This window comes from Halteromyces radiatus (assembly GCF_025201355.1).
Source record: "Halteromyces radiatus strain CBS 162.75 chromosome Unknown BX664scaffold_2, whole genome shotgun sequence".
NCBI classification, from domain to species: domain Eukaryota; kingdom Fungi; phylum Mucoromycota; class Mucoromycetes; order Mucorales; family Cunninghamellaceae; genus Halteromyces; species Halteromyces radiatus.
Window position 1 is genome coordinate 3,388,771 of NW_026251688.1, and position 21,584 is coordinate 3,410,354.

At 31.9% G+C, this 21,584-nt stretch overlaps 9 protein-coding genes across 9 annotated transcripts; 6 read left to right on the forward strand and 3 right to left on the reverse strand.

The window, feature by feature from the left end:
* Positions 1–706: 706 nt before the first annotated feature.
* Positions 707–2,881, forward strand: BX664DRAFT_364311 (Metallo-dependent phosphatase-like protein; the record flags this gene model as incomplete). Its single annotated transcript, XM_051548418.1, has 12 exons — positions 707–770; positions 843–966; positions 1,031–1,073; positions 1,145–1,216; positions 1,311–1,429; positions 1,488–1,519; positions 1,612–1,739; positions 1,844–1,943; positions 2,001–2,254; positions 2,320–2,473; positions 2,575–2,700; positions 2,784–2,881. 12 exons carry the CDS (start codon positions 707–709, stop codon positions 2,879–2,881), a joined length of 1,314 nt encoding a protein of 437 aa, XP_051403653.1.
* Positions 2,882–5,157: 2,276 nt separating this feature from the next.
* On the reverse strand, positions 5,158–6,546 carry BX664DRAFT_326328 (vacuolar membrane protein-domain-containing protein). Its single transcript, XM_051544206.1, has 4 exons — positions 6,335–6,546; positions 6,127–6,246; positions 5,750–6,061; positions 5,158–5,632 (listed from the first exon to the last, which is right to left on the reverse strand). The coding sequence occupies exons 1-4, from the start codon at positions 6,505–6,507 to the stop codon at positions 5,251–5,253; spliced, it is 987 nt and encodes a 328-aa protein (XP_051403654.1). The 5' UTR covers positions 6,508–6,546; the 3' UTR covers positions 5,158–5,250.
* Positions 6,547–7,001: 455 nt separating this feature from the next.
* Positions 7,002–8,055, forward strand: BX664DRAFT_326330 (ribosomal protein S18). The gene is made up of 5 exons (XM_051544207.1): positions 7,002–7,170; positions 7,222–7,266; positions 7,348–7,605; positions 7,679–7,738; positions 7,836–8,055. The coding sequence occupies exons 1-5, from the start codon at positions 7,032–7,034 to the stop codon at positions 7,886–7,888; spliced, it is 555 nt and encodes a 184-aa protein (XP_051403655.1). The 5' UTR covers positions 7,002–7,031; the 3' UTR covers positions 7,889–8,055.
* A 323-nt stretch (positions 8,056–8,378) lies between these two features.
* Positions 8,379–10,049, forward strand: BX664DRAFT_326337 (major facilitator superfamily domain-containing protein). The gene is made up of 5 exons (XM_051544208.1): positions 8,379–8,817; positions 8,900–8,959; positions 9,023–9,342; positions 9,397–9,643; positions 9,708–10,049. The coding sequence occupies exons 1-5, from the start codon at positions 8,385–8,387 to the stop codon at positions 9,965–9,967; spliced, it is 1,320 nt and encodes a 439-aa protein (XP_051403656.1). The 5' UTR covers positions 8,379–8,384; the 3' UTR covers positions 9,968–10,049.
* On the forward strand, positions 10,050–12,922 carry BX664DRAFT_326338 (FAS1 domain-containing protein). Its single transcript, XM_051544209.1, has 5 exons — positions 10,050–10,636; positions 10,711–10,959; positions 11,037–11,144; positions 11,213–11,617; positions 11,693–12,922. The coding sequence occupies exons 1-5, from the start codon at positions 10,129–10,131 to the stop codon at positions 12,820–12,822; spliced, it is 2,400 nt and encodes a 799-aa protein (XP_051403657.1). The 5' UTR covers positions 10,050–10,128; the 3' UTR covers positions 12,823–12,922.
* Positions 12,923–13,035: 113 nt separating this feature from the next.
* On the forward strand, positions 13,036–14,197 carry BX664DRAFT_326340 (high mobility group box domain-containing protein). The gene is made up of 5 exons (XM_051544210.1): positions 13,036–13,153; positions 13,482–13,621; positions 13,735–13,793; positions 13,866–13,922; positions 13,978–14,197. The coding sequence occupies exons 2-5, from the start codon at positions 13,483–13,485 to the stop codon at positions 13,990–13,992; spliced, it is 270 nt and encodes an 89-aa protein (XP_051403658.1). The 5' UTR covers positions 13,036–13,153; position 13,482; the 3' UTR covers positions 13,993–14,197.
* On the reverse strand, positions 14,198–16,535 carry BX664DRAFT_326344 (methylenetetrahydrofolate reductase-domain-containing protein). The gene is made up of 9 exons (XM_051544211.1): positions 16,433–16,535; positions 16,177–16,380; positions 15,781–16,096; positions 15,588–15,712; positions 15,319–15,489; positions 15,140–15,251; positions 14,772–15,079; positions 14,618–14,716; positions 14,198–14,538 (listed from the first exon to the last, which is right to left on the reverse strand). Exons 1-9 carry the CDS (start codon positions 16,517–16,519, stop codon positions 14,254–14,256), a joined length of 1,707 nt encoding a protein of 568 aa, XP_051403659.1. The 5' UTR covers positions 16,520–16,535; the 3' UTR covers positions 14,198–14,253.
* Positions 16,536–17,028: 493 nt separating this feature from the next.
* BX664DRAFT_326346 (uncharacterized protein) lies at positions 17,029–18,739 on the reverse strand. The gene is made up of 3 exons (XM_051544212.1): positions 18,464–18,739; positions 18,242–18,377; positions 17,029–18,167 (listed from the first exon to the last, which is right to left on the reverse strand). Exons 1-3 carry the CDS (start codon positions 18,677–18,679, stop codon positions 17,272–17,274), a joined length of 1,248 nt encoding a protein of 415 aa, XP_051403660.1. The 5' UTR covers positions 18,680–18,739; the 3' UTR covers positions 17,029–17,271.
* Positions 18,740–19,333: 594 nt separating this feature from the next.
* Positions 19,334–21,283, forward strand: BX664DRAFT_258620 (putative alanine racemase-domain-containing protein; the record flags this gene model as incomplete). Its single annotated transcript, XM_051540557.1, has 6 exons — positions 19,334–19,450; positions 19,527–19,635; positions 19,749–20,175; positions 20,296–20,752; positions 20,822–20,977; positions 21,062–21,283. 6 exons carry the CDS (start codon positions 19,334–19,336, stop codon positions 21,281–21,283), a joined length of 1,488 nt encoding a protein of 495 aa, XP_051403661.1.
* Between the last annotated feature and the right edge of the window lie 301 nt (positions 21,284–21,584).

The window sequence follows — 21,584 nt, forward strand, 5'->3', positions numbered from 1 at the left end:
AGAAGGAAGAAGAAAAGAAAAAGTGAAAGTGGTCACGATGTAGGCAATAAGAGATAAAAAAAAAAAATAAAAAAATAAAAAGTAATGTATACAAATGGAGACGTGAGAGGAGGAGAGAGAGTATATATATATATATAGTAGTAGTAATAGTAATAGTAATAATAAAAAGAATACAAGTATGTAGAAAGGAGAATGTCTTTCTTTTTTTTTTTTGATGTAAATAAAAAGAAAAAGACAAAATAAAAAAGAAAGAAAGAGGGAAAAAGAAAAAGTTGGCCAATTTTTTTAAGGGTCATATATGTTTTTTTTTTTTCTTGGGGCGACAAGTTTCCTAGTACATTGCGCCCTTTTTTTTTTGTTGTACAGGTACAGACAAAAACAGGTCAATTCAAAATCATCATCAGTTCTTCACTCAACTATAATAATCTACTCTTTGATTTCATCTCCTTTATACTTTAAGATATATAGAAATATGATTCTATAATATCATTTTATCATCTACAATATAATATATTGATATCCAAATGAAGACAGCGGAGAATCGAAATTCATCCTTTCTATTGGCTTTTCAATTGTTTTTTTTTTTTAACGTTTTCACTTTCTTTTTTTTTTCTTTCTTTCCTTTTTTTTTTTTTTTTTTTTTTTTTTTTTTTTTTTTTTAATTCTATCTTCCTTTTCTCCTTTCTTAGTTTCATTATTGACAGTTATGGCAGAAGATAATAAGATCAAAGCTGAAGAAATCAAAAATGAAGCCAACCAACTGTTCAAAGGTATATAAAACAAACACATATATTGTATATAAACGATCGATGACTTAATTTTAAATTCCATTTATTCCTTAGAAAAGCGATTCATTGAAGCCATTGAAAGATACACAGCTGCCATCGACTTGAATCCTGTATCTACTTATTATTCCAACCGTGCTTTCTGTCACCTAAAACTTGAATCTTATGGATATGCTATTACGTAAGTTATTAAGATATTATACATTTTGACACGCGAACCTTTAACCTTTTATTTATCACATTAGTGATGCCGAAGCTGCTTTGGAATTAGATCCTACTTTGACAAAGGTGAAGGAAAAATATATAAATATAATCTTCGTGTTAAAAAAAAAAAAACTTTATTTTTTTTTCTGACATAGGCTAATTACCGTAGAGCAAGTGCGAACATGGCCTTGGGAAGATTCAAAGAAGCATTGAAAGATTTCAAAATGGTAACTATTCTTTATACTATATATATATATAGGTAGGTTATATCTGTATTACTGATCTTTTTTTTTTTTTTTTTAAAAAAAAAAACAAATATAGGTTTGCAAACGTGTACCTGGTGATAAAGACGCAAGAGACAAGTTAAATGAATGTGCCAAGATTGTCAAACGTATCGAATTCGAAAAGGCCATTGAAGTAGGAATACATTCAAATGAAGAGTGATGATTGGTTACTGAACTCTGATATATTTGATTAGGCTGACAATAATATCCCTAGTGTGGCCGATTCTTTAGATACTACCACAATGAGTAAGTATATGACTTTTAGGATAATTGAATCCATATTACATAAATGACAACGATGATGATTAAATTGATATCTTATTTTATTTTTCATATAGATGTTGAAGATTCTTATGATGGACCTCGAATTAACGAAGAAACCAACGAAATCGATGTAGACTTTGTCAATAAAATGGTGGAAAGATTCAAGAATCAAAAGAAACTTCACAAGAAATATGCTTTCATGGTAAATATACTAATGTACTTGTTATTTTTCATATGACAAACATCTGATCCTCCTCGTCTTTTTTTTTTTTTTTTTTTTTTTTTTTTTTTTTTTTACATTTGTAGATTCTGTTGGCTGTACGACAAATGATGATGCAGGCTCCATCTTTGATAGACATTTCTGTACCAAATGACGGTAAACTGACTGTGTGTGGTGACGTTCATGGTATGTTTTATAAAAGAATAAAAAAGGAAACAATTTCACTTATTTGTTTTATTACAGGACAATTCTATGATTTTATCAATATTTTCAACATCAATGGTTATCCCTCTGAAAGTCATGCTTATTTATTCAATGGTGATTTCGTGGATCGTGGTAGCTTTTCTCTGGAAGTTGTGCTAACATTATTTGCCTACAAGTGTGTTTATCCTGATCGACTCTTTTTGGCTCGTGGTAATCATGAAACTGATAATATGAACAAGGTATATGGATTTGAAGGGGAAGTCAAAGCCAAATATAGTGAAATGATGTTCAAGGTAATTTACATGATGAAGGAAAAGAAAAGAAAACCAAGTTTCTAATTCCCTTTTTTTTTTAATAGTTATTCTCTGAAACTTTCAATGCTTTACCATTGGCTCATGTCATTCAACACAAAATTTTGGTGGTTCATGGTGGTTTATTCTCTCGAGATGATGTTACTTTGGATGATATTCGAAAGATTGATCGACTGTCATTAAGACAACCACCCAATGAAGGTAAAAACAAAAAAAAAAAAAAAAAAAAAAAGAAAAAGAAAAAAAAAAGATGAAGATTGATAAATCCAAGTCTAAACTTACCTTTTTTTTTTCTTTACAAGGTCTCATGTGTGAATTATTATGGTCTGATCCTCAACCTGAACTCGGTAGAGGAGCAAGCAAACGTGGTGTAGGTGTTCAATTTGGTCCTGATGTCACTAAAAACTTCTTGGAAAGAAACAAACTTGGTAACGATAAAAAAAAGAAACAATGATTTAACTATTGGAGATTTAATGTCTTTCCTCATGTTTGCATATATTGTATTGTTTAGATATGTTGATTCGAAGTCATGAAGTGAAAGAAAATGGTTATGTGATAGAACATGAAGGGAAATGTGTTACGGTGTTTTCTGCTCCTAATTATTGGTAAGATGGATACTGATAGGAACAAAAGAAGGTGGTGATCTAATATTATTATTATTATTATTTAATCTAGTGATTCTGTGGGTAATAAAGGTGCTTTAATCAACATTACTCCTGATATGAAACTCGAATACAAGACATTTGAAGCTGTGGTAAGTGACAAACAGAAATAAAGGGGAATAAGGGTGATGACAATATTCTAATATTCTTTTTTTTTTATTATTCTTATTCTTATTATGATTAGCCTCATCCTCAAGTTCGACCAATGCAATATGCTAGTCAATTCAGCGGACTCCTTGGAATGTGAAAGGAACAGCAACAACTACAAAACCATCAACTTGGAAACATAGGAATCCTGTATATCATTGCAATTCATCATCTTACATCTTCCCTTCATCCTAGTTTTTATTCTTTTTTCCCTTATTCTATTATATTCCATTATTTTATATTATCCCTTGTTACTTATTTTTTTTTTTTTGGCGTTTTGATTATTAGGCATTATCTATAGTTCTCTTTGTTTTTTTTTCTACTTCTTATACACTGTATACAATAAAAGAAAATGCATTTATTTATTAGAATAATAAGGGATTAATCAACAACAGATACGAACTTGAAAAACTTTTTACGTAGAGGTTGATGGTAAGTCTTTTTCATTATTATGCTTATCTGTAGTCAGTAAAAGTTGAAGGGCTGCATCACGGAGTTTATGGAATGAGATCATTTTAGGGTATCGAAAGGCAAGGAAATCATCATGATGATGGCGTTTTTGGTTGTTTGTTTCAAGTTGAGCGTCCTTCCAGCGACATTTCCACCAAGTTTTTTTAGGTATAGATGGTGATGATTCAAATGTAGTGTGATTTAGATGGATGGATGAAGGATGTGGTTTGTTTAGCTTCGTAGTAGTTGAAGGGTGATGTTGCATAAAGGAGCCATGTGAAACAGGGAGGGTGGCGTTAAATGAGGAAGTGGATGATATGACAGATGGATGTTGAGAAGAAGGAGATGTGATGATAGAGGAGAACAGAAAGGATGCTAATTGATTAGGTTGTTGATGATCATCGGATGGGGAATAACTGCCAGATGAACCACAGAGACCTTGATGAATCAAATTCATTTTGTCTTGACGATACCTTTGCTGCAGTCTTGATTGAGATATTTCTGGTGGCCTACATGTGGATGATGAATTTGGATGATGATGATGACGATGCCGACGTTTCATCATGAATAACCAAGATGGTCTTTTTTTGATAATATCTGTTCCACCACCATCATCATCGTTATTATTATTATTACTATTACTATTATTACTATTATTATTATTATTGTCAATAGCAATAGATGACTTCTGGCTTTGTTTCTGCTGATGAATACTTATTGAGAAGGATATAGGGTCTGCCTTCTTTTTCGCTTTCTTTTTGTTGTTCTGGCAAAGAATAATTTCCTTTTCAAAGGGTGCTGTTTCTAAAGGTACCAAAGTTTGAATTTCTTTCCACCTCTGCTGCTGTAATTTAGCTTCCAATGCTAGTATACATGTCTGATTTTTGACATAGGTGGCGACATATTGATGTTTAGCTTGGAGTTGATAAGTCAACTATGATGATCATCATCATCATCATAAAAAAAAAAAAAAAAAACCAATGTAAAAGGAGGTCAATTTTCTGATAAAAAAAAAAAAAAAAAAAAAGACTCAGATGGCAAAGGGATAGGAGACAGAAATAAAAAAAATCATGCATGATCGACTAAGTGGAAAAAGCTTTTTCAATGTGATTTTGATATGCCGCTCCCGCCAAAAGATGACTGATTCCTTTTAGGGAAGGATGTCCCTTTTTTTTTATTACTTAAGCTTACCTGAAGTAATTCCAAGTTACTAGTTGTTAATGGAAGAACTTGATTTTGATAATCTGTTATATAAGAAATATTATTCTCAGATGTACTTAATACACTGATTGATCTATTTGTACGAATAGAAGAAGAATTAGAACACATCAAAAGGATTTTAAATGAAAAAACAGAAGGGAACGAGAAAAGGAACAAGCATTAAAAAAAAAAAAAAAGAAGGAACGAATGGGAAAAAATAAAATGCTTAAATATACTTTAAAGAAAAAAAAAAAAAAGGAATCAAGGAGGGGAGGGGAGAAAAAGAGGAAAGGGAGAAACGGAAAGGTAGGGTCGAAAAAAACTACGGTATCCGGGAAGAACGCATGACTTTCTCCTTCTATAATATTAGTTCTCCTGTTTTGACACTATCCAACATTTAACAACAACAATAACAAGAAGCAATCAAAAATAATCAATTTTATTATATATTTTTTTTTTTTTTTAAAAAAAAGAAGACAATAAATTAAACAACTAATCTACAATTACTGATACATTGTTTCATTGTTGGGAAGGTGGAGGAGATTGGTTGCTATTAGAAGAAGAGGTGTAAGTCCATGGATTTAGATTAAATTCTTTTTTGTTTTGATCGTCGTCATCTTGAAGTCCAGTCAATGGTTTCAAAGAGGATGAAAGTGAAACAGCATCTTGCTCGCCATCCATTAAAGGAGAATGAATTGGAGGAGGCCAATGACTATCATCATCATCATCATATTGATTAAGATGATTATTATCCAAAGAATCATCATCCTCATCATCATAGATTGGTATCAGAATATCTTCATCCATAGCGTCATCCAAATGAATAGGTGTATGTTGTGAGTTATGTTTAAGTATTGTATCCACTATCCAAAATTGAGCAATATTCATGATCAATGGAAAACTACAATAATAATTAGAATAATAATAATAATAATAAAAAAGTAATACAAGTTAGTTTAGTTATCAATTGAAAACCTGCATTTTTTTTTATTCTTTTTCTTCTTCTTCTTCTACTTACATAAGCATCACAAATACTACTTGAATTTTATAGTTTCCCGAAGTCCAACCAAGAACCCATTCACCAAACCATTCTAACCAAGGACAAAGTCGAAATAGTAAAAGGACCAATAATTTCATCATAATCAAAGCTGTTACATACATCAATAATTGTTTCCACCATCGTTCTATTTGTTTTCTAAAAGTAGATCCATATACACCATTTTCAAAACCTGAGAATCCCCATTGTCTTGCTATAAATTGTCCCAAACGAAGTATTCCCCATATAATAGCTGTTCCTAATGTCGTATCTACAAATATATTTAACCAATACCTAAGTATAAAGATAAAAACAGTAAATATATACAATCAATTGTGATTTTTTTTTTATTTTTATACCAGACACATGGGTTTGACGGACTACTATCCTCAAGTGAATATCCAGATATGTATGACATAACCAAGTTCAGTGTATGAATGACTATTCCTCCAACTACTTGTTTACTGATATCAAATCCCCTAAAATGATAAATAATAAGTGAATATATGAGTTATCTCTGTTTACCTTTTTTTTTTTTTTTTTTTTTTTTTTTTTTTTTTTTTTTACCAAATGCGTAGAGGTCTTCTTGGCTTTTCTCGTTGTCGTTTTATGATAAGTGTAGAGAAAGCAACACAGGCTAATAAAAGCTGAACAAAAATAGCAAATGTATCAAGTAGTTTACATCCTTCTTGTTGTTCATCATCTTTATCAAATGGTATTGACCGACTATTATATAACATGAATAGAGGTAAATAAAAAAGAAAAAAAGAAAAAAAAAAAAAAAGAAAAGCTAAAATAGAAAAAAAAGAGTTCTCACCGGTATTTGAAATTTGGTCACCACTTTTTTTATGGTTGTTCACCATCATCTTCAGCTCAAAGTCATCCTCTGATATCCCAATAGTAAAAGATATCTACGCCCAGTCTGACCAATTGATATTCGTGCCTCTAACATACCGTCATAAAACTTTTTTTTCTTCACATCCTTTTTATTTTTCATTGATTCATCACATATTATCCAAACATCTACTTCTTCATATCATTTAACATCACATGTACATTATCATCAATAGTTTGAATAATTCTTTCCCGTTATTTAAGTATTATGTTTTCTATGGATTGGATTTTAATTTGTAGGGTATATGTGACGTTACTTTCCAAAAAAAGAAGGAGTGAAAGAGGCAATTTTTTTTTTGTTATGATCAAGGGGGGAATTTTAAATTTCTTCCTTTTTTTTTTTTTTTTTTATTTCTTTAGTTCAATAACAATGTTATCCAATTTGAAAGTCATTGCTCAACGTGGTGCAATCTGTAATCAACGTATAACACTTGGTTGTACTCAAAGATCATTTTCAACTAGTTTTATTACTCGTCAAGAACAACAAGAACCTCCCGTAGAACAGAAAAGTAAGTCATGATTTTGACAGTTTATTCAGTACTAATACAACTTTTAATTAGATATTGAACGTGAAACTCTTTTGATTCTTCAAGATTCTATTACCAGTAAGTGATAAATGTTTGTCTTTTTTTTTTTTTATAATGAAAAGAAAAAAAGCTAACATGTTTATGTTTTACGTTTGACAGAGGAAAAAGCGAAACCTTTAGCGGATGTTGGACAAAGATATCAAAAGATCCATCATGCTGGTGACATTTATCATCCTCAAGATTTGAACGATGCACGATACCAAGATCAATTACGCCAACGTCGAGGTCGACCCAATGTTCCTAGTGAAGATCCTTTTGATGTGCTTGGTTTAGATCCTCTTCATGAATACAAAAATTATCGTCTTTTGTCTCACTTTGTATCTGATATGGGAAAAATTTTACCAAGAGAAAAGACTGGTAAAGGAAGAATGAATGATTTTTTTTTTTTTAAAAAAAAAATAGAATACTTAATTCTTTTATTTATTTATAGGTCTGACGGCAAAGAATCAACGAAAATTGGCCAAGGCTGTCAAGAGAGCTAGAGCTATGGGTAAATAAATAAATAAATAAATAAAAAAGAAAGAACAGAATGCTTCATTACCATCTTATTCATTATTTTTATTATATATATATATATATATATATAGGTATCATGTGCTCTACTACTAAACATACTTCTGGTTTTTCCAGGAGATTTTAGATTTCTTCCCTCCTTCCCAACATTTGTTATTTAGTTTTTTTTTTTCCTTTCTTTAGTTGTATAGCATTTTTAGATTTATTTTTGTTTCCTTTCATCTTTCTTTCTTTTTGTATTATTCTCTATTATTCTTTGCAAATAAAGAATGAACGAGCTTTTTTTATTATTTATTATTGATGCTTGAATGATGATTTTATATATTTACTGCGACGGTCAAAGGATTTTTATTTTTTATATCAAGTACGATAAAGCGTACTGGATAACTTTGGATTTATTGGTAAGTTATTACCAATGATGGATGATAAGTGATAGCTCATAAATAGGAAGGGTTTCTATTAGTGATTGCATAAAAGATCCAAAAATCTTTCTGTGCAATGTGTGTAACCTGGATATGTCTTTTTCTCCGCTTCTCGGTGCAAAGTTTGGGATTTTTCCCTTTTTCCTTTTTCCTTTTTTTTTTTTTTTTTTTTTTTTTTTTTTTTTTATAACAGAAAGAAGTATGTCAGACTCTTCGACTTCTACTATATCTGATGAACGGACGCATTTATTGAATAGATCTTTTGAAGAGAGACAACCAGAACAATGGAAGGATCTTATACCTCATCTTCCAGTGCTCTTGACTTCTTGTTTTATGAGTATCGTTATTGGACTAAATGACGGTGCGATCGGGTTCATGATTCCACAATTCAAACAATACTATGGTGTTTCCAATCAAGCACTCTCATTTTTATTTCTTTCCAATGCTACCGGTTACATTATATGCGCTCCTCTAAATGGTCTCTTTGTACAAAGTCTTGGTCAAAAAGGAACTGTATTCATGGCTGGTGGATTTGCTTTGTTAGCTTATCTATTAATCATGAATGGATTTGATTATCGATTGACTTGCCTTTTGATGGTTTTTCAAGGTGCTGGAATGGCTCTACTGGATGCTGGTAAAGTTAAGGAGGAGGGAATTAGGAATGAGTTTAATATATGTAGGATGACACCTGACTCTTTTTTTTACTTTTTATTCAGGAATGAATGTATTAGCAGCGCATCTCCCTTTTGCCACATTGATGCTAAACATTGTACATGGTAACACAAACATACTACATAAAAAATATATATATATAAACTTATTCCATTTTATTTTATTAGCGTTATATTCTGTTGGCGCTGCTGTTAGTCCTGTTGTTGGAAGTACACTGATAGCAAACAAACTCTCTTGGAAATGGTTATACGCGTTTTTATCGATTATATCACTGGTGAACATGATTATTATCGCAATTGGACTTCGTCATACTGAAAAAGAAAATTCTTCTTCTGTCAATCATGGTGATGATACTGATGATACCGTTTCTACGGATAGACCCTTGGAATCATCTGAATTACAAGTTGATAAATCTGCAAGACAGATGATTCATGATGCCATTATGAATCGTATTACTTTATTATGTGCTCTCTATATTTTGATATACGTAAGTTGTATATGTACTTATTTATTGATATTGATCTTAAGTCTTTTATTATAGGTCGGATTGGAAGTTACTTTAGGTGGATGGGGATACACTTATTTGATAGAAGGAAAACATGGCGATGTTATTCAAATGGGAAGAGTTTTATCCTTGTATTGGGCTGCTATGGCCATTGGAAGAATCTTATTGGGTTACTTATCAGGAAGATATGGGGAAAGATCATCGATCAATGTATTTACTTTGTTGACATTAATTGGCATTGTCAATATTTGGCAAGTGGATGATCTTCGTATAGATGCTACAGGTAAAAAAAAAAAAATTAATTCATTCAAATAGTAAAAATTATAATTATATATATATTTTGATAGTGTATGTCATTATTGGCTTTTTATTGGGACCCATGTTTCCTACTGCTATCTCTGTAGCGTCTAAATCTATACCAAAAGAAATGATACCTACGTCTATTGGATTTATTGCTGGTGTTGGTGCTTCTGGTGCAGCCTTCCTTCCATTCATTACTGGTCAAATTGCTGGTCATTATGGCATGTTATGCTTACCTATTGTCTGTTTAGTGATGGCTATTGTAATGCAAGTTGCCTGGATTCTCATGCCGTCTATGCCTGTTTGAAATTTCAAGATCCGTATGCAACTTTTTTTTTTTTTTTTTTGACCTTTTCCTCCCATTTTTTTTCTCTTGTCTTTTCTTATTTTATTTTATTGAATAAACCTTTGTCTCTATATTCATTACATATTACTATATATCTATTGTGTTTATTTTTGATACTCTCTATGTGGTTCTCTATACCAAAATGGTGTTTATTCTTCTACTTATTTTCATCGACCATTTTTAACACTGCGTTGGCATATCAAACCATTATTGACGTATTATCAGAAGATGCCAGATTTGAAACACTTCTTCGCCATTTACAACATACACGACTTATTCCAGTTATCAATCAACTCAAAACAGGAACGTTGTTTGCACCTGACAATGATGCTTTTGCTAATTATCATGGACCAGATATAACCCAAGACAGTTTACTTTATCACCTTTTACCAAAACACACCTCAGCCTCTCAGTTCCATCACCATCAAGTACTTGAATCATCATTGGTGTTTGACAATTTTTTACGAAACAACACTGGTCAACGACTGTTGATTCAACGTCATTCTTCAATCAAACCAACTGACTCTATTTTTGTTAATGACGGTCGTCTTATTGAAACTGATATCTTTGTTAACGAAGCTACCAACATACATGTGATCAGCAAAGTATTAGAACCACCGATGATGTTAGGTAAAAAATGATTATTTAATGTAGGAAATATGATAGATAACTATATGATCTTATTTTTTTCTTTTATTTCAAAGCTCCCAGTCTCGAATCCAAGAACAAAGACTTGTATAACTTGATGGATGATATTGGTATCATCCATTTATTGAAGAAACAAGAGCCCTTTACTGTGTTTTATGCAAAACCATCTATCCTACATTCCTTCAATGATGTGGAAAAGTCTTATCTTTTATCAAGTTATGGTGATGAAGATCTTCTCCATTTGTTGGATTACCTGATTATACGTGGTGACATTTATTCCGAGGATTTTACTGGAGAACAACAATGTAAGTCAGGAAAAAAAAAAAAAGAAATGTCTGATTCGATGTATTCATACTAACGAGTTTTTTTTTTTTTCATAAAGATAAAACTCTGGGAGGGGAAATGCTTACCATCAATGTTAACAAGGAAAAAGATATAATTACTGTTAATGGTCAACGTGTTATCCGAAAAGATTTACTTGCAGCCAACGGTAAGATATATATATATAGAAAGTACAATAAATCAAACTTATTAATTCAATACCATGATACTTTATAGGGGTTTTACATGAACTACAAGTAATGCCGAACAGTCAACAAGTGAAATTTGACACAAGAAAGTACCTTTACGGAGTAAATGCAACAAAATTTGTATCACTTTTGGACAATTATGGATTGGGTCATTACTTGGCGTCGGGAGTTACCAACTTTACATTATTGGCACCGGACAATGATTCTATAGATGAAGGTTCTATTCCAGACAATGTGAAGAAATCTTGGCTCAGTTATCATATCTTACATGGTCAATGGTATCGAGATCAACTAACGGATCGTCAATTATTACCATCTGAATTCAAATCACCACAGCTTAATGATCAACCACAGCAGGTTCCTGTTTCTTTATCTGATACTACTCGCAAGTCTTCTCTTTTTTTTGGTGATGCTGGAGTTCATGATGACAATCGTGAGTAATAATTAAAAAAAAAAAAAAGGGAAATCATCATGTTTTAGGATATTGAAATTAAGATCTATTTCATAGTGACAATCAACAATAATGTTATTCATCAACTGACCAATCCAATGACACTACCGTATGATGTATTCTCAAGTATTGTAATCGACTTGGAATTATCATCTTTTATTGCTACTTTATATGTTTCGGGAGTGGTGGACAAGATCAAGAAATCGAATGGGATCACTCTTTTCGCACCGACAAATGAAGCCTACCGATCATTAGGATTGATTGCAACCTATTTGACCCATCCGACCGGACGACAGGATTTGAAATCAACATTGGAATATCACGCAGCAGAAGCGATTCTATATGATCACGATCTCCGAACATCAGCATACAGCGTGTCTACTCTGAATGGAAAGGATACAATGCAAGTAGGCGGAACAGATCAACAAGGAAGGGTTGTCATTGGCAATGAAGATAACAATGGAACTATTAGCGAAAGCAACATATTGATGGCCAATGGAGTTGTACACAAGATTGATACACTGATGATGCCGAATTCAGTGATATTGACACATCATAAAATGCTGGTGGGAATGAATGCACATCGTGTATTGGAATGGTTTGAAGATTTCTCATGGTTAGACAAGGCTGACGATGATTATATCCTATTGGCACCCACAGATCGTGCTTTTACGCAACTGGATTCAGTGTTGGGAAGTGGTTGGGAACAGAAAGACCCTGATGCATACGAACGATTGGTACGATTACACGTGATTCCCAAGGAACAACAATTACAACGACGTAGTTTACTTGGTGGGGAAATTGAAGAATATGGTACTCTTTTATCGGACCGTGATCGATTGGTGATTCATGATCTTGGTTTCTTTGATGGACAATACGTACAAGTGATGGGTCAAACAGGTCAAGGTGCTCGTGGTCGTGTGCTTGCAAAAGGACAGCTTGGAAAATATGCACACATGATTCAATTGGATACGGTACTGCTACCAGTGTCAAGAGGTGTGTTTGGTTTACCTTGGTATTGGTCTTTGGCCGTGGTATTAGTCTTAAGCCTGATGGGTGTTTTGGCTGTAGTTGGCATCGGCTATTATGTATGGCAGAAATGGCGTAGATCAGGATATGAAACACTGACAGAAGAAGATGAAGAAGGCAATCCAACAAATATAACCAATTCTCAAGATGATCATTGATTTTCCCCCTTAGTATAACTTATTAGGCGTCACGATAGCATAATATGTGTCTCCTTTCCAATCAAATAAAAATAAATGATGTGCTCAATGTATCACTTAAGGAGTAAATTCATGAATGATGATTGGTTGTTCATACAACAACCGATTACGGAATTTCAAAATGAACGCTAAGGAAAATGAGTTGAGTCGCTCCCCATTTTCACAGCTTTTTTTTTTTTTTTCTCTCTTCACTTAACTCACACACTCACCTTATACTTATACACACACACACACACTCTCACTCACAACTTTAGCTTACTCATATAACTCCACCACACACTCAGTTTAAAAGGTGAGTCTTTTTTTTTTTTTTTTTTTTTAACCTCCAAAAAAAAAAAATATTATACTCTCCATCCTTTTCACCTTATCTTCCCTTTTCCTTCTCATCATGATATTCTTTTCCCATAACTTTTCTTTACTTTCCATGGTCTTTTTACTTTTATCTCTAATATCTTTTAGCTTGACCTTTTTCTTTTTGAATTCACTTTTTATCGTAATGGGTTTCTTTCATTTATGCAACCACTTTTCGCATATATAGATACACCTTTTACCTTTACTTCTTTTTTTTTTATTCTTTGAAAACTCACTTTTTTTTAATATCTATTTTATTTTCTTTTTAGAATGGCTAAACAAACAGCAAAAAAAATAGAAAAGCGTAAGAAGGATCCTCTTGCTCCCAAGCGTCCTTTGTCAGCTTACATGTTTTATTCTCAAGTCAATCGTGAACGAGTCAAGAAAGAAAATCCTGATATCACTTTCGGTAAGTTCCTCCCCCCAAAAAAAAGTGTAATTGATATCTTTGATTATTTGATTAAAAAAAATCATCATCATCTCATAATGCTTGCTCATTTAATCATCATTTTTGTATCATAGGTCAAATCGGTAAAATATTGGGGAGGGAATGGTCCGAATTGAGTGACAAAGAAAAAGACGTAAGATATATTATCCTGTTTGTAGCAATGATGACTTGATTTCTTATATATATATATATATATTTTTGATAGCAATACATCGAAAAAGCTAAAAAAGACAAGGAACGATATGATCGTGAAATGACCGAAGTAAGTGGGAATAAATTGATTAAGTGAATGATTACTTATCTATTGTTATTTATAGTATAAAGCAAAATAGGATCAAGTCAAGCCTTCGTGGTGCCTATTGACGTTCCATTTCTTTACTTTTTTTTTTTATTTTCTTTTATATATATTTTTTCATATTTTTTATATATTTTCAGAATAGTTTTTCTTTATGATATTTTTTTTTATTTTATTTTATTGAATAAATAAACATTGCTTCTATCATTTGAATTAAACAATTAAAAGTAGATTCTATCACTACAAGGGAATAAAAAACTAAACTAAATGAGAGGAGACTCTAGTCTACAAAAACCTATTATGAAAGTATCATATTGAATAAACCATCCACTAATTGATAATCATTGTGCACTACATTGACCAGCCAGTAAGAATCACCCACTTTTTTCAAAAGTGCTGCCGATGCACTGTCAGGAGCGTACTGTTGTTCCCATTCTTTCCATAAACCAAATGCTTCTTCATTCCAGGATTCAAAATTGGCTCGTTCTATCAAAGTAGGTTGTACTATTTCTTTGCCAGGAAATACTCCCCAAGTCACTGCATTTTGTGCTTGTTCTTCCATCACATTCGTCAATAAATCGCCCTATCAAATAAGAACAAAAAAAAAAAAAAAGAAATCCATGTTAGTCAATATCTTTTTTTTTTCTATTTGCTTAACGTACATTTCTATTCATAGCATAATACGTCACCCAAGGATCTTGTTTGAATTTCTTGAGAATGACTTGTAATTTTTCTGGAGATACAAAGAATTCTAAAAAGGCCTATCATATCATAAGCATTAATGATCATGTCAAATAATATTACCTATATTTTTACCTTTTGATAAACATAACCACCTTTGGGACCCCAACCAAAAACGGCATCTTGACTTGATACACCATTAACAGAAGGCTGAGAACCAACTGTCCAATAACCGCGAGTATTGATCTCAGCTAATGCTTGTCGTATAGCATCTGTTTCTGTTTGTAGTCGTTCTTCACTCCAAGGTAAGCTATCCAACCGGCCAAGAATGTATTGATGGAAAATAGTCGTGATATCTTGTTCTGTCTTTGGATAACCCCATTTACGACTGGCTTCTGAGGTAGATTGACTTTGACTTGCACTAAATGTTACTTCACCGAAGGCTAAAGTCATAACATAGAAGATTAGTTAGAATTTATAAATATATATATTGATTGTTTTACCTGGTGATCGAGAATCACCATAACGACCATTTGGAAATTCATCCCAGTTTTCAGCATGATCATCGTGAGGAGTAGAATAAGGAGCTAACAATTTCGATAAACTAGGTTGTTTCTATTGAAAAAAAAATATATAAATGGAATGTTAGTACAAAAGAGCTTTGATCTAATTGGAATCATACTTTGAGAGAATTTTCTGAAACCAAACCAAGATTGTGTAATATCAATTTCGTTGATCGTTCCAAATTCAATGTAGATAGATGAAAATTATATATATTGTGTTCTTCATGTAATTGATTGATCATATCCACAGCTAGTTTAACACCAAAATCCTTCACCTTTTGATCATCTGCCTATTGAGATTAACAAAAATAGCATTTTAGTATATATATATATGTGTGTGTGTGTGCTTTTTTTTTTTTTTTTTTTTTTTTTTTTTTTTTTTTTTTACCTTGATCCTATCTAAAGTATGCAATATGTCTTCAGGTACTTGAGTTTTACACAAATTGATCATACGCCGAAAGTTTTGATACGTTGGAATAGGCATAATTCCAGGGACAATAGGCACAGTGATACCTAAAAGAAAAGAAAAAAGATTATACATCTGCATAAATCAAATAAATTTTTTTTTTTGTCTTTCTTACCAATATCACGACAAGATTTGTACCAATGGACGAAAGTATCGACATTATAAAATAGTTGAGTTAATATAAAATCAGCACCAGCATCCACTTTTTCTTTCAAATGAATCAAATCTTGTTCTTTCGAAACAGCATCCATATGTCCTTCAGGATAACCAGCTACACCAATACAAAAGTAATCACCATAATTTTGTCTAATATAACGTACCAAATCAACAGCATGATTAAATCCATTTTCAATAGGTGTCCAATATTCATGTCCACGAGGAGCATCACCACGTAATGCCAAAATATTTTGAATACCAGTTTCTTTAGCTTTCTAATAACAATAAAAAAAAAATTCAATATAATTCATATTCTCTTTATATATATATATATATATATATATATAAAAGATACCTTGAGAGCAATGTCGATATTCTCTTTTTCCATGTTAGTACAGGTCAAATGTAATAAAGTTTCCACACCATTGACTATTTGACCAGTAGAACAAACAGCCATAGTACGTTCTTGACTTGATCCACCAGCACCCCATGTACATGATATAAACGCAGGTTCCCATTGACACATACGCGACATACGATCAAATAAGTTGGCTAAACCCTATAAATAAATGGTAATAAGTGATATGGTTTTTAAACTTGAAGGTATTTACCAACTCAGTTTTGGGTGGAAAGTATTCGAATGAATAGCTCAAGGATCGTTCTTGTTGAGCTTTATTGAATTTTTCGACAATTTTCATCGTTGATAGATCCGTTTGAGAAAAGAGAAAAAGAAAGAAAACGAAAAGAAAAAAGGAAGGGTCTTCTTTTTTGTACCATCTTTTTTTTTGAGATTGACGGAGTTTCATCATGGCATCATCGATAAAATGGTTGGTTGTGATTGGCTCATGTCAGTTTAAGCATTAAGTGGGAAGTAAAACAGTACTTCTGTGAAGATTCAGTTGTAATAAAGAAAAAGTTGATGTATCACTAAAAGAAAGAAAAAAAAATACGATGAATAATAATATAGATCCAGAAAGAGGGAAAAATTAAATGAGTGAAAGATCAAAATTTTGTATTCATGTAATGATTAGGAAAAACAAAAAAAAAAGAAAAAAAACTTTATTGAATCGGATCTTTTGCTTCTTTTCTTACGATTGACTTGATCCAATCAATTTCAACCTTGGAAACCTTGAATCATCTTGTCTGTCACTGAATTCGCTTTTTCATTTGGAAGAAGAAACTAGGATAATAATAATAATAATAACAACAACAACAGCAACAAAAAAAAAGACATAAAATTTTTTTATTATTTCCATAATACAAAATAAAGATAGTAGGGGAACTATGTAAAAACAACGATAATAAAAATATAGATGTAAAAAAAGTAACACACAAACAAACTAAATAAATGATAATAATATATACACAAAAAAAAAAAAGGTAGACAGTCAAAAGAGAGTAGTAAACTAAAAAAAGATATATTTTTTTTTCTTCTTCTTCATCTTTCATTTCATTTGGTGGTAACGGGAGTTGTTGTTGATGTATCCTTTGATTTTTCACAATGATTATGGGCTGAGGTGAAAGGTCGAGGCCGTCGTAGTACTGCTACCCTGGGATTCATTGTTGTACGTTTAGAAGAATTGGTTGAGCTGACAGTAGGGAATACCTTACGTGGATTCTTGAGGTCCAATAATAACATTCCTTGAGGAGACATGGGTTGAGGTGGATGATCAGTATCATCAGATGATGGCCATATGAGATTATTATTGGATGATAAGGATGATTTGTCACCACTGGATAAAGTGGGTGGATTGGATGATCGTCGTAATTTTGCACGTAAAGCTTCCATGACTCTATCATGATCCAATTGTGGTTCATCTTTGACAGATAATGATTCAGATTCTTCTTCTTCTGGTTGTTGTTGTTGTTGAGGGAGAGTAAGGGATCGGTTCTTTTTCTTGCCAGGAACATGAGGTCGTCGTTGAGATCGAGTACGAGATAATGTACGTTTGCATGCACTTTTTGTTGGAGGTATATGATCATCATTTGTCGTATCATCATGAGGAGGAGGAGGTGGTGGTGGAGGTAAACTATTTCGATTTGATGTATTGATGTTTTTAACTGAAGAAGGAGATGAAGGTTTTGTTTTATTTTTGTTGGAAGAAGAGTCCAATGGTTCTGGAGAAGATTGTGTAGAGATGGTCAAATCGGCAAAAGGAACATCGAATGAAGTAGTGGTCAAAGGAGAAGGTGGACGATAATAAGAAGTTGTAGGAGAAGGTGGAGTTTGATCAAAATGACAAAGTGATGCTGCCATTGGAGAAGGTGATAAAGTTGATATGGTATTGTTAGGGGGAATAGAAAGCCAATCAGAAACACCATCAGTAGAGGATACAGCAAGGGAACCTAAATAAAGTGTTATTATTTTTTCGATCATTTTTAATTATCAGTTTCATTTATAATATATATATAATTCATACCTAAGGAACCACTAAGAAAATCATTTGTAAAAGCTGAAGGATCACTAATACGTTTCTGTTGTTCCCATCCAAGATCCAGGTATTTGCTTTGTAATCGTGCCTCTTCAGTTCTTCGTACTTCTTCAGCTGCTCGTCGCTATAATAATAATAATATTATTAATAAATATATATCCGGGTATCATGTGACAAAAAAAATATAATATGTTATAATAGATACTTTACTTTATCTTCTTCAGCTTTTGCCATTAAAATATGTTTCAATAATTCGGTATCATGTTTATAAATTTCAAGAATATCACCTACGGAAATATCACCTAGTCCAATACTATTCCTGTTGTTATTTTCACTTTGTTGAGGAAGGGTATATTCGTGTAGAGAAGCATTACTTGAGTTATTTGACCATAATCCAGATGAACTATCCACTTCTTGTGGTAACATGAGGAATATATATATATAATATTTATTTATTTATTTTTATTATATTTTAGATAAAAAAAAAAAAAAAAAAAAAAAAAAGGAAAAAAGAAAAGAAAAGAAAAAGAAAGTAGTGGAAAGAAAAAAAAAGCGCTGATTTAACCCTAATTTTTATGGGATCATTGGTCGACTAGTTTCGTACCTTTTTGATCTCTCTGTCTCTTTCTTGAGCCATTTTTTTTTTCTCTCCGTCAGAAAATTTTTTTTTTGTCCTTCTTCTTCCATTTTTCACTGCGGGTCAACTCTATTTTATATTATCACTAAACTATGACTTTACAAAATACTATTCAACAACCACTTCATCTTATTTCTACTCTTTTTGGTAAAGAAATTGATATTTTATTATTATTTAAGAAAAAAGAAAGTATACTAAACCTATTTTGTAATAGATGAATATATGAAAGAACCTGGTTCAACGCCTATAGATTTCAATCCTTCTTCTTATTTTGCTAATCTATTCAAAGATCAAAAAGATTTGACCATGGTAATTTGTTTATTATTATTATTTAAAGATAATAAATAATAGAATTAAAACTAACAGATTTATATTAGATACCTTCCCTGAATCAAGTATCTGTTTCTTCAATAAAAAAAAATTCCTTAGTTCGCTTCCGTTGTATGCTACAAGATACTGGTTTAGGACAAGAGATGTTTGTCAGTGCTTATACAAAGCATGAAAATGGTATTCAAAAAACTTTGTGCTACCGTTATACTGATGATCTCGTGGACATAGATGTAAGGTTGCTTTTTTTTTTTTTTTTTTTTTTTTTTACAAAGAAAATTGATTCTATTTTTACAATCATTATTATAGACAAATCAAGAAAATGTTATTCCAACCGATCATCTTTGTGAACGAACGATTGTTTACTGTGTCTCTCCTCCTGGTGAAACCTCATGGTTAAAGAATTCCTCCACTTCAGGTACCAAAAAAAACAAAAACAAAAAACTCAGTTTTCTTCATTTTCTTTATATACATATATATATCAAAATAGACTAATTCTCCTTATCTAACTTCTTTCTATAGATATCACAGAAGCTTTGAACAATATTAATATTCAAGAAAAACCAACACCATTACCTCAAAAATTCCCACTTCCAGGAACACATCATACTGCTGCTATTATCAAGTTTTATCATGATTCAGAATCTCTTCGTGTAGGTCAATTGGTAGATGTGATTGGTATATTAGGTTCCTCTGATTCAAATATGGTTGATACTATGGACCCTGAAGCACAATTTGATACTCATTTGACTCAATACAAAGATGTCCCAGTCATTCATGCTATTACTTATTCAACTATCGATGGAAAATCTGGTGCTCCTTTTACAAAATCTCAATTGGATGATATGGCTCTTCAATCAAGGGATATACGAGGTCCTTTAATCGATTATATAGCATCTTATTTTGGTGGTGATATGTTGGTTGCTGAATTTGTCTTGTTACAATTGTTATCAAAAGTGTAAGTTTTGTTATTAATAAAAAAAGGAAACCTGGGTTAGAAACTATAGAGTTAAATATAGAATAATGATACTAAATTTATCTCTTTCTAATTTTTTTTTTTTTTTTAAAAAAACATTAGATCAACTCAAAGACATGGTTTGAAAATAGGTCAATTTTGTCTCAACATTACGAATTTTCACCCTTCATCTGACCCTGTCCCCCAGAAATCGACGTCCTCTTTACAATTATCAAATGGTCCTAGTCAATCGGTGGCTAATATGATATCCAATCTTGTTCTTCATCAAGTATCTATTCCATTGACTTTGGATGTTCTTAACAAATCTCGATTCTCTCCTCAAAGTGTCAATGAGGATCTGATATCTGGTGTTTTACAATTGGTACCAGGAACACATGTCTTGGTGGATGAAAATGAATTATCCGAAGGTCAATTAGGTGATACAGGGGTTAGAAATATGCAGGCTTTGATCAACGTCATACAACATCAAACCCTGACGTATGGATTTCCTTATAGTCAATTTGATTTTGATATGGATTTGAGCTTTATTACTTTATCTAGTGGAAAGTCTTTATTGCCAGTATGTGAAACAGTTAAACAAAATTGATTTTTTATATCCGTTAATCTTATCTTTTTTTTTTTTTTGTAGAATCACTGCGTCATTCCTCTGAAACCAGACTATGCCTTGGAACAAAATCAAGCGGAAAATCGGACATCACCTCCCAAAGAAGAGTTAGAAGTATTTAGAATCTATTTACAGGCCTCGAAACATGCCTCCTATGAAATTCCAGACAATGTCTCTCAGGTAAGTCAATAAAAAAAAAATAGTACATTAACTGATGCAAGTCATTTCTTATTGTCTTTTATTTGTCGTTCAATGATCTGATAGTATATTCAAGATGATTTTGTGAAAGAACGAAAACAAGCTTCTGAACGACAAGCTCCTTTACCAAGCCAGGAAGATTTAATGATGCGAATGAACCTTTGTCGTTTAGTCGCCTTGTCATTTGGAGAACGAGTCTTGACCAAGGAAACTTATGATTATACGGTACAATTGGATCAGGGTCGAAAGTCTCGGGTTCTGGAACATCAACAAAAGACCTCCAATTAGCTACAATTAGTTAGTTAGTTAATCATATATATATATATATATATATATATATATACATATATCATTAGATCAGTGTACATTTTTTTTTTGCTTATTTTCAAAATAAACTACCACCTGCTGAAGAAGTAATTCTTTTTTTTTTATCTTCAAGATATCTGGGTATAATTTTATGATGATTCGTATGGCATATTGAAGATGATTACTGATGTATGGATTTTTTTTTTTTTTTTTTTGAAGTTGAAGATTCTGAATTTACTAATCCTATTTTGATACAAGTTGTATCCGTAACATTTTAGCACGC